The 12721-nt window shown below is 33.5% G+C and overlaps 1 protein-coding gene across 1 annotated transcript; it reads left to right on the top strand.

Moving 5' to 3' along the window:
* Positions 1-2509: 2509 nt before the first annotated feature.
* LOC148629456 (uncharacterized) lies at positions 2510-8495 on the top strand. The gene is made up of 6 exons (XM_088551474.1): positions 2510-2704; positions 2936-5124; positions 5923-6099; positions 6925-7205; positions 7714-7899; positions 8140-8495. Exons 1-6 carry the CDS (start codon positions 2577-2579, stop codon positions 8320-8322), a joined length of 3144 nt encoding a protein of 1047 aa, XP_088407600.1. The 5' UTR covers positions 2510-2576; the 3' UTR covers positions 8323-8495.
* Positions 8496-12721: the final 4226 nt, after the last annotated feature.

Genomic DNA, 12721 nt, shown 5'->3' with positions numbered 1-12721 from the left:
ACTCTTGAAATCATTAATATGTTTACATTACATTCAATTTCACCAAAATCTAGCAAGTTTTCATTTGACACAGTATGAAATCAATCCAAGTTACTTCAATGCTTACATGAGATTGATGTGAAATGCTGAATACAAACGTTCAATGATTTGTAAGAGTTGTGTCCCTCACCTATGGTCTACCTCCTTAAGCTAATGGAGGTATTATAATTCGGATAACCGAATAAAATATATCATGTAGCGCCTTTGCATTCTTTCCTTTTTGAATAAAAACGTGGTGTAAGTTTACAGCCACATAATAATTATATACGGTCTGATTGTATATTTTTCAACGACGGGGTGATTCAATGGTCACAGTTCATTTTATTTTGATGGACATGGCCAGTTAAATGGAACTGGACAAATTTGCTGATGTTTGCTGATGTTTGCTGATGTTTGCCAATGCTTTTGAAATTTACTTCTTCGTGGAACAAAGATCATCATAAGCTAACAGTTTGATAAAAACACAGACCTGAGTGATCTAAATGAATGGTATCATTTGCATTTTTTGGTGTACTAATCAAACCGTTTTATTTTTGTTTTTTCATCTGTTATGTTTCGGTATGATAAGTATTCAATGGACCAAACAAAAACTTGGGTAGAAATTTGTCACTGACAGACATATTTTAGTTGTAAGTATTTTTCCTTAAACGGCTTTGACGATTTCCTGTCTTTGGAAGAAGTTGATCAAAAACAATTTCGACAGATGGAACCTACTTGTCATAGCAGTGAGTTTTATCAAAGTGACGAAAGATGAATTCTTAAGGTAGATCATAACTATCCTCCTATTACCCTAAGCATTCTTTTCTGTCATCATACAAAATCATAGACATGATGCTTAGAATGATGTAAAACAGTATGCTTGATTGATTTGATTATTTTTAAATAGTTCTGACATAAAGAAATTATGGTAAAATTAAAAACATTAATTGCATTAAGCCCTTTTTAAGGGGTGAAAATTGGCGGGGAAATGTTTTAAAGAAAAGTAATGAGGATTTTAGTTTTTTTGTTATTACAAGAAAAATCGGTGACCCAATATTCTTTTTTAAATATGGTAGAATGTCAGTTAAGTGCTGTTTGTATAAGTAGAAGAAATTCTATCAACCCGTTTTATTTTAGTTTGTAAAATAGTGAAACTACCCACAGAATACACATAAAAATTGCCTTTATAAAGGATCAAGTATCTTTGACTAATGATTTTTGTGCATTAATAAACATTAATTTTCATAAAAGTCTAAAGAATGTTTATGTAATGTCTTCTTCCAGAAACACTAGGAAAAATTATCTACTAGAAATATTAGTCATGATCAAACTTAAAGCTTTGCTCTTCATTTTTGGTCAATATTGCTCTGGCAACGTAATAATTGCGTAAGAACCTTTTTTTAAATATCGATATAATAAATTAAACTTCAAATCAAATTCATGGTGTAAAATGAAACTAATATGCAGTCGTATGTTGTGAAGGATTAAAAGAGAAATGAAGGCCCATAAGTTATTAAAATTCCACCATAATGTAATCAAAAATAATAATGCAAGAAAAAAATTATTTATGTAAACACCAAATCAAAACATTAATAAAAATGAATTACCATTCAACTATTGGCGTACAAATACACATCCGTGCGTGAACACCACCATATGCTAATCCAGTAAGGTGAATTCTACATTTCCTAAGGGGACTATTGAGAAGATGAAGGCCGAAGTTAGCCATATAACAAGACGAACTTTTAAGCAACCGTTGAATACTGTTTTTCCCTCAGCATTACCAAAACACCCTATACTACAAAAACATGGTAGATGAAACAAGAACATAATTTAAATGTCAAAACATCTGACGCATATCCATTGTTAACTCTGGTATGATTTTGCATCAATCATTCTGTGGAGAAGAAATTGATAATATTATTTCTCCTGACGTTTTATAACAAATAGCTTGGAGATGTCTTCCACCACGACAAAGGAACCTTTGGTACAGCAGACGTTCCAGCACCAAAACCATCCAAAACTACCAAGACTGAACTTGTACGGAATGTTAACTTCACAAAAATAGACGAAAAAGCTTTAAGTGTAAGTAAAGTATATGTTTGTATCAATTGTGCATTTGTTAAATAAATAAAATATCAAGGAGACCAATCTAATTAAAATTTGACCAATCAAACTCATAGATCGTATGTTAATTAGATTGCAAGGAGACCAGCTGGCATTGTAAAAAGAGATAGAACTTAAGCTTGATATCACTTGTGTGGTTTTTTATTTTCAAAAATGTGAGTTTTAAAAAGATTTCAACATCCATTGAAATACAGCAATTACTTTACGTCAATTCATTGTTAATTGTGTCACGTCTGTTTCAAATGAAATTCGATAAATATTTGAATCTGTATGTCAGCATGCTGTGATACGTCTTTGTCATTGGTTTCGAATTATAGGTCTCAACAGACTTGTTGATGGAGACATTCTGGGATATAGTCGAGCACATCATTGTAAAAAAGTCGTTTGAGTACATCGATGATGTCCTGCGTGTACGAGCTATTTTTCGATGGATGACGTCATTTGATACTGAATGTATTGAAATGGAAATGCTTCCCCCAGAAAACTCTCCAATCGATTATCTCATGAATATTCAGCAGGATTTCGGTGACCATTGTCATTTATTCTATGCGTTATGCCAGTAAGTAATTTAACAGTTTGTCAAAAAACAATAAAAAAAAATCAAGGCAACATAAATTTTACAGTCAAATATCATAGCGAGATTTTTATCGTTTTACACATATTTCAAGTTTAATTATCCTAACAATTTCTAAACTCTGTTTCGAAAATGGGATATCTCTTCATATATAACACTTATACATGAACATAAAATACAAAATTCTGAAATAAACCTTTCACCATTTTACGACAGGATTGCCGATATTCCGTGTGTTATCATCAATGGTATGACAAAGAACATGTTATACGTCATAGGAGACGACCCTGACCGTGAACTACTGGATTCTAGATGGAATGCAGTATACGTTAAAGGTCAGTGGCGATTGGTTGATCCATACTGGGCTTACTCCTGTATAGAAGAAGGATGCTACGACGACAAAATTTCTGTAGATGCAAAAGGAAAGATAAAGAGAGCTGGCCAGGGAAAACCTGCAAGACCGATCAACGAATTTTTCTTCCTTGCAGATCCAGATGAATTGATTCTTACCCATTTTCCTGACGATCCTGAGTGGCAGTTACTAGATAAGCCATGGTCTGTCAAACAATGGCAAAACGCTCCTTATATCCGAGAGCACTTCCATCTGATGGGAATGAAAATGAATGCAAAAAACAATTCAGATAAGTGTCTGTTCAAAACTAAAGCTGATAAAATTCAACTTGGCTTTGATCTCCCTGAGAGTAGAAGTCATGACTTTAGATACGCCCACAATTTAGTGCTGATAAAATCTGAACACAATTCAGAAGGAAAAAGTCTCAGACACTTTGTAATGTTTGAACACTCAAGTAATAAGCTGAGCTACACGGTACGGGTACCGTTCCCGGGTACCTATCGTTTAGATATATACGGCAAAGACACAGTTTCTGATAAACTGTACCATCTATTGTGCACATACGGCATTAAATGTGCTAGAGAAGAGGAAATAAACGTTACAGAGTTTCCTGACTGTCCGCAGTTAGGTTGGGGTCCAAATGCGTATGCTTTAAAATCCGGAGTCATACCTTCGCCGAAGGTGTCTATAATTGAAGCCATCAAAGGAGAAGTTGATATCTCGATAGCAATGAATAAATTACGAACAGTAAATCATCGAATGAAATGTAAAACAATGAGTGACGCTGAACTAAGCCGATTCTCGACTGGTCGATTTGAGAAAGGAAAATATTTGATTCATACAAAGGTGCCATTTGACGGAGAATTTGCACTGAAGGTGTTTGTAAAACTTTTAAATGAGCCTGAAGACAGCGTACTCACAAATCTTTTGACATTCTTGATTAAAGGAAACAATCAAGACATAGAAGTACAGCCTTTACCAGCCATAATGGGAGATCACCTCGGGATTCAGAACAGTGCAGAGGAAATCGGTGTTACGATTCCGGGAATGAACGATAAAGATCTTCGAGGAATATCAACTGCTGATGAAAATGATTCTTCTACAGCACGTTCTGCGACTGCCAAAAAAAGGGACAAGAAAGGGACAAATAAAACAAATACAAACGCTAGTTCGCGAATAAAAGACACTTATGCAGGCAACGGAGTAAATGGTGAAGACCAAACTGGAGGAAACGATGTTGTTGAGACGTCTACAATGGGCTATCAATATGCCAATGATAACAATAACAAAAGACAAGACATTAACAACGAAAGTGGGTCTAGTAAAAAGAATAGTGACGGATTTGTGTCTGCAACAGAAATGTCGAGTGGTCAAGTTATAGCTGAAGGCGGAATAGTAAAGCTAAAGTTTGAAGCAAAACCGGACGTGCGTTTATATCCAGAGCTTTGCAGTACAGACGATGAAGCTTCAAAGGTTATGACATGCGAAAACTATACCGACGATGACGGAAATTGGATTTTTGAGCTGGATATGCCAATTAAAGGACTGTATTCTTTCAATTTAATGGGTAGAAATGCTGACAACAAAACAAAGCCAATTTACAGCGGTTTGATCAATTCATCGGGACATCCTTTTCCAGATATGCTAAAAGAAACGAACGATAGCAAACATACGTCAATAAAACATGAAACGATTGTGACTCAAGAACCGTTGGTTGTTCTTCCAGCTTTGACAGATGTCAGGTATATATCTTCTTCTCTACAGAGCAGCACAATTCCAGAGGATCAACTTCATAGAGTCACAAGAGTGGTGAAAAAAGAAAACGAACTGGAAGTGCATTTGAAATTTCCTGGGGAGTTTACACTTGACATATTTAAGTCAGATTCTGAAGAAGGCTTAAAAACTTTAGCCAGATATTATATAGTAAGAAAATTTAATCCTGAAATTGATCATGATAGCTGGGATGATATGGACCTAGGTGGTCTATTTGACGAGGAAGAGGCAGATTACTTCAGTCGCCCTGTAACAAAGGCGAGTAAAGTAAGATTCAAAGGTAAAGGTTCATTATTTAACCTTTTAGAGTTGAGGGCCATAAGAGTTTATTGAATTCAGCCTTTTTTTCTGAAGGGAAAAACACTGCTTGTTGTAAATGTAAATCGCGGTCATAATAAACAAGTGCTTCGGGCATTATATATAACAATCAATCCGACTGCTTTTTGTGAACGACAAAGAACTAGTTATATTCATTAGTATGTCAAATATTGTTGTTGACATTTCTGACTATTCAGTTTTTTTTTTGTTTGTTTTTATGGAGCAAATAGTAAAAATAAAACAAACTTTCTTATAAAAAAACAAGACACAATTCATAAAAATCGAAACATGGTATAAAAGAGAATCGTTATGTGATCAATAAGGTATATTCAGGCACCTTCGTTACTGTTACCTGGCTTCAAATACTCCGGACTGATACATTCTACACTGTATGTTCAAATAAACAAAAAAGGTAAGCATTTACTATAAAAAAAAAAAGGCTATTGTAGTCAAATGAATCGAAATGAAGTATTTCGTAGAAGATTAGTTAATCTATACACAAATAAACGCGTTACCAAGATATCTGACGCGAATTATATCAAATTAAAAAAAGGAAACTGGATTTTTTCTGTATTGGAATGGAAGGAAGTCTTACGCTTTGTCTAAGTTATGCATATAAATAATACCAAATACTGAACATTTAGCATCATTTTACAACAGAAATATTTAGGTATAATTTCTTTTATCTGATTAACAAAGCAGGAGGATATTTTTTTGCATCGCACGATCGATTATATAGGACAAAAATATTTTGTTGTAGAAACAAAAACTACTATAAAGAAGAATATTAAAAAGGCGATTAGCCAGAAAGACCTGAACAAGTTATTACGATATATGAAAGTATATGGAGCTGCCTCTGTCCCAAGAAATCTAACGAGGGAAGATACTCTCGCATTAGAAGCAAATAAAATGATCAAGTTTCTTCAAGCTCAGAAATGTAAGTTTTTTATGAATATCCGGTTTTTCTAAAAAAAAAAAAAAAAAAAAGCTATATAACATAAAGATGGAAATCTTCTGTAGAAATTGTTTAACATTACTTTTAAATAACTAAAAATATAACATATATATATATATATATATATATATATACTGCAAGCAGTAGCAACTTGATGGGTAAGTTCTTGGATTCAAACCATGCTTACTTTTAATTAAGGTCTTATTCGAATTGCTAATAACTTTATACCCCAACTTGCAAAATGGGATGATATAGTGATAGGGGTGACCTCCCTTCCTTCCTCTCGCTACACAGAAGGCCCATCTCTTATCCGTTACTCCTCATACACCGCAGAATGGAATTGATTAACAATTTCACAGAATCTTAATTACTTAATCCAATTGTGCAATTTAATTCCGATTCAATTTTGAGGTTTCACATAGCAAAACATGGACATTGTCATTTATGTATATGGGAACATGGGACCCATGTATTATCTTTCACTTCTCCTGCATCGCTGAGTAGAATTTAATGAAACGTATACAGAATTTTTATTAGATATAATCATTGTGTACCTTCTATTTTAGATTTTTCTCCTTATCGATTTGGAGGTCAAAAGGTACATGTTATCAATTTGGGATTGGGGGTATCAATTTTAGTAAGCATTGTTCGCAGTTTTTTATATAGTTTTTAATGGTGTTTTCTATTTACATTTTCTTTTGTTTCCATCGCCTTTTTCTTTGTCTCTTGGTTTCTTGTATTTGGTGTTGGTCCTGCTAAAATCGTCATCAATCAAGCTTGAGTTTGTAATATTTCCAATTATTGTAGATTTAGACAGAGCTTGTCAATCAAAAACAGGAGGCATGTTGGAGGATGCCGTTGAACGCGCAAAACAAGCTGGATTTTCTAGGACCCTTCATTCTAAAATCATTATAGCAACTAGACTTTTAGGAAGAATTTACAAAATTGAAAATGATTCAAAGACAGGATCTGGTATAGATCAGAAATCGTTGTCCGAGCTTAAGAAGTATCAGGTCCCACCGAATGGTGTTCACCAAACTATGGTGGCTGCCCTGCTTTTGTTAGGATATGGTCTCGACCAAATCAAGGTAACATGATAGTTAAGCTACTACTAATAATATGAAGAAGTATCAGTACAAATATACACACGGGGTCGGGTATGAAGAAACACAAAAAAGACACATGACAAAAAAAAACAAAACCTACAAGAAAAAAGTATGTATAGAAAAACGAACAGTGCGCCGCTTACAGAAAAAAAGGGTGAAGTCATGTGACAACCTAAAAATATTGAATGTATTCTTGTCCTAGTGGTTTAAGTTGCGTAAGACGCTGGGTTTCTCCTTTTTTTTAGAATCTGGTTTACTTGCTGTAATTGCTAGCAGTTTTAAGACATTTGGGATATTAAGTTATGTCTGACATCGAGTTTAGTTGAGAGTTTTGTTTCTCTTTTGTCAAAATCGAGATGGCAGTCAATATAAGAGGCATATCTATGGTTAACCGGATTTCTTTTATAAGTCTTTGAAGATGATGAAATTTTGTCTGTTTTAGAATATATTAGAAAAAGCATTTCTCAAAATCAAATTCTTTTTCTGACAGGATTGGCAAGCATGTCAGGTCTTATTGTGTAAATCTGGAAAAGAAAGTTTAACAAGAAAATTGGCGCAGTTTGACCACAGAACTGTGGACGATAAGATCATGCAGGCAGCCAAGAAAATTCTAGAGCCTTACAAATACTGGCAGATACGTGACGTGAGCAAAGGGGCTGCTGCTGTTTTCCTCTGGGTATGTTTTTATATCAAAAGCTATGGATTTGGAGATCTAGAAAATAGCTAATAGAAACTATATTGGAATACTAGAAATGTACATACTTACTTTTTGGATGTGAGTATGGCTCATAATAATACAGCGAAATCCTTGCTGTCATTTTTTTTGGTATAAGTTAATTTGTTATCAATGAATTTGACGGAAACGGTTGTTTTATGCATAAAACAAAACAAAAAAACTACTGTTGTTTTTTTTCAGGTCAAAGGAATAATTCGCGTAATCGAGTACCAACAAGGAAACGTAGAACGATGCCAGTCCGGAAAATCTGTCCTGTCCAAGAGAGTAGCGCCAAGGAAGGGAATACTTCCAGAATATTCTATTGAGAAAAATGGAACCATAATATTTGAGAGTGAAGAATGGGACTCGGATGACGATTGGTGAATGATCATTGCAAGGGACAAATTTCATTTGACTTTGACAATATCAAAAATTTTGGTGACTTTTTTATAGATAAATTTGAATAATGTGATCAGATATCTAGTTTTTTTTATCGCAGTGCTTATCGATCAAAATTATGTCACAGTACAGAATTAAAATTATAATAAAGTGTAAATGCAGCGCGTAAAGTGGAAAGTTATTACAACGTAGGAGCTAATATCTTAGAAGATTCTTACTTTTGATTACATAATAATATATTTTTACTTTAAAAGCTAAGTGATACAATGAAATTTCTGAGAAATTGATAGATTATAATCTTTTAGGCTTACCTTGGAAAGATTATAACAAAACAACTATTGGAATTGAATATTCATAATGATACTTTAGATATTTTGAAAGAATTGTTGTGATTTCCCCAGAATTAAATCTATAATTACAACGGTTAATAACATACATAATTTAATTGGAAACACACTTCATAATCACCCCGCTGTAATAAATCTGAATTTAACAACCATACATTTAGTATTAAACCAAATGAATTTTAATCCTCTTGTGGGAATAGGTTTATCTTGAACAGAACTATTATTATACAGGACAAAAGGGGTCGTGTAAACTTTATTATCATGCTAAAATGTAGCTGTGGAAAATGTTTTGATGAAGGTAAGACAATGATATCGACAAAAACTCAATACAGGGTAATATTTGTTAAAATCATTTGTAGTGAAACATAAATTGTAAAGAACAAAGTTGCATTATAATACAAAAAATAATTAAAAAACAATTATCATTTGACAGCATTGGGAACTTTTCCCAATAAGTCAACGGAAACAATCGCACAAATTATCTAAAGCACCGCAATACAGTTGCAGAGTAGCAATGGTCTGAAACGAAATTGGAACCTCAATCATTTTATCCACGAAATAAACTCCAAGTGTTATAGTATAGGTGTTATTCGCAAACGTAACTGGCAAAAAAAGACAGATTAATTATAAATTTGTCAGATAAGAAGGCCTTATAGATAACACAAACTTCTTAAAATATTAAGTTTTTACCGTTACGAAACTTTGGTACAAAAATAAAATAGACTTGCAGGTACGTATATAAAAAATGGTATTGCTCACCCAGTTTTTTCTTAAGGAAACATAGTCGGGTATGAATGTTTCTTGGGGTATCCTGCATTGAACTGACGTGGGGATTTTTGATCCGTCGATAAACATGGCCATAAACATTACTAAAAATAGAACATAGGGGTCAAACAGTAGTTTTCGCATATATCTCCAAAACGGTTAGGTTTAGCCAAATTCTGACACGAGATAAAAGTGTTCAGCATGATGAGATCTATCTGTGATCAAATTTTCATTTTAATCTATTAAGCCATGTTGGAGTCATTGCCCATTTTCAACGTTTTTTGCTATTTTTTATGTTATTTCTTTCAAAAATCTTCTCCTCTGACACTACTTGACCAATTGAAACCAAACTTAATATGAATGTTCCTTGGGGTATCATACACAGAACTGATGTGGGGATTTTTTATTAGTCGAAAAGCATGGCCACCGTTACTAAAAATAGAACATAGGGATCGGACAACAGTTTTTCGCATATATCTCCAAAATGGTTAAGCCCAATCTTATCCGGGTAACAGTGCTCAGCATGATGAGATCTATCTGCGGTCAAATTTTCATTTTAATCTGTTCAGCCACGTTGAAGTTCTTCAAAAGAACCCAAGAAGTATAAATTGTGATAATACTAAACAGAAAATACAAAATAAGCAATTTTTACTGACGCATTAATACATGGAAAAATGTCATTTTAAGCGATTTTCAGGCGGCGTAAGCGTACATTTTTTTTCATTTATCCCATGACCCTAAGTGTTACTACAACTTCCTTGGTCTCATTGTAAAGCTGAAACACTAGGCTATACGATGATACCTAAAATTGTTTAGTTTGTTTACACGTGCTACACCAGCAAGGCTTTTTACGCTCATACAATTGAGTCGCAAAAGTCTTGGCTTTTTGACCCAGTGGGGTACAAATATAGGCTTATACTGAAAAAGAATCCGAGAATATTCTTTGGTGACAAATTAATTCGGTAATGGGAGGTACACATGTATAAAGGTACCTAAAATCACCATGAAGTTGATGAGTGGGGGGGGGTTGCACGGTGGACCCTCCCAGCCCATGGACTATTTAGTCCTTGTCGTAACTACTCCAAATCCAGTCCACTGGAATTGTAGTGACCGATTATGTGTAATGCTGGTAGTTTTGATGGTATTGTCATTCTTTAACATTTTCTGAGCTACTACCTTTCAGTAAATGCGAGCGTTCTTTGAGTGGATTATATCATTTTGTCTATATGTTGTATGTTGAGATATCCCATTGAGATAATTGGATGTATCATTGAGTGAATTTTATGGTGTGTTTGTTTCAGTTCATTTTTGACCTTGCATTAAAGGAGGATGCTGAAGGCCTTAAAAATAAGTTTTACCCAACCGCACATTTCATGAACCTGTCGACAGTCAGGAGATATTGGCCATTAATGTGTCTTTGTGTTATTATATTATCTTTTAGTTCGATTTTTTTTTTTAAAGAATTGCTATCGGTCTATTACCGTGGATTTTATTACATTTGTTGTCGGGGCCTTTCAGAGCTTTCTTAAAGGTGTGTTTACACTTCTTGAAGACTTTTTGGTGATCTCTGAAAGTATTTCCTATTTTGTATTCAGGTTCCTCGCTGGTTCACCATATCCGTTCTTTTTTTCTATTTAAAACTCAATAGTATCACTACACGTGTCGACACAGTAGCTATAATGCGCTTGATGTTTTCCAGTGCATGCAAAGAATTTATTACGCATAAAGTGGTACAATATCAGCTCATATACAGAGCAAACTCATTTAATTTTACCAGTGAAAACAAATGAAAAATATTACGGACAGATAAAGCAAAAGCCAAGAAACCTGAAAATAACAGTAAATCTTAAACAACCTTTTTTCAACCAGCAATCAAAGTGATATTCAAGGAATACTGTAAAATTCGGAATATTAAGCATCTAGTCTTACTTCGAATGCTTACAACAAAAGATTCGAAATGAACCTAGGGCTGTGCTCTCTTATATGTTTTTTGTATTTTTTTAAATGTGAAAAACATCGTGAAATTCAAAGACTTAATAAAGCACAGAACTTTCAATGGACGGGAAATATACACAGTTCAGAGGGAAAAATCAAACAGAAACAAAGAACATGGCAAAAACAACACATGCAAAAAAAAACAAACTAAAAAGTACTCAGAGAGAAAAACGAACCTGACTATAACCAGGAGTGAACTCTTGTGACAAAAAAATCATCATATTTGAAACTGGCATTCCATGTGCAGCGATTACTCAGATCATGCTGATGACCTATATATTTCTCATTCCAGTTTAAAATAGGAGGGACTCGTATTGCTACATTTGCATGCCAACAATGGCAGCCAGGGGATCAACGAACCACCATGGTATAATTGGAGGATACGCCCCAAAAGAAACTTCAAAGAAAGATAAAAACAAGACAAAGAAAGGCAAACAGAACGTACAGAAGGATAGGGACGATGGTACATCACTAACTAGCTATGTCAACAAGGTATAAACAGTTTAACAATGACATGCATTGTTATATATTTGCACACTCAAGTGTAAAAAAAAAAACTAAGAACATTTGCTTGGTTAAACAATAAAACAAAATCCGCTTGGTAAACAGTTTTAAAATTGTGTGCAAGTTCTATATATCAAGTCGCATATTAATATAATAAGCATTATCCCAAAAACTGTCAATTTTTCAAAGGATTTGAACGTCAAAACGTTATCGATATATATATATATATATATATATATATATATAAATTAAATTCATGCCCGGGATGCCATTCTAATTCTGCAAAATATCCAGAAAAGCAGCATTTTATAAAAAAAAAAAAGATATGCCCTTTTCCTAATCAAGCATGTTCGATTGTGAGTTAAAATGATAGAATTTAATATTTTTATTAGATTTAGTTCAATCAAAAATCAAACATTGCCCCTTCGATATTTATAACATATAAAAATGTATTTTAATGAATGTGCAAGGCTATTCAAATACCTGCACTGTTAATACAATAAACAAATTTGTCAGGAAATATAAATTGGAATATGTCTTTTAAATAATATGTTATGCAAATATTAGTATAAATGATACGTTGTACAACAGGTATAAGGAAATAAGTAATAAAAACAATTTAAGAGGGCACAATAGTTTAGCACAATTATTCATATATGTTCATAATCACCAAATGATTCATGTACTCTAATAAAAGGTATATTGGTTAAATCATTTAAGCAATAAGGGAACAATAAACTATAAAAGTAGAATACGTATTTCAAAAATGATTG

The sequence above is a fragment of the Perna viridis genome, chromosome 1 (genome assembly GCF_037379345.1).
Source record: "Perna viridis isolate PV_CMFRI_1.1 ecotype Kerala chromosome 1, ASM3737934v1, whole genome shotgun sequence".
Taxonomy (NCBI): Eukaryota; Metazoa; Mollusca; class Bivalvia; order Mytilida; family Mytilidae; genus Perna; species Perna viridis.
This window is presented reverse-complemented; position numbering and strand designations above follow the sequence as displayed.

Coding starts and splice junctions, on each gene's coding strand:
- LOC148629456 (XM_088551474.1), top strand. CDS start 2,577: ATGACGTCATTTGATACTGAATGTATTGAAATGGAAATGCTTCCCCCA. Junction 2,705..2,935: donor TTATTCTATGCGTTATGCCA/GTAAGTAATTTA, acceptor ATTTTACGACAG/GATTGCCGATATTCCGTGTG. Junction 7,900..8,139: donor CTGCTGCTGTTTTCCTCTGG/GTATGTTTTTAT, acceptor GTTTTTTTTCAG/GTCAAAGGAATAATTCGCGT.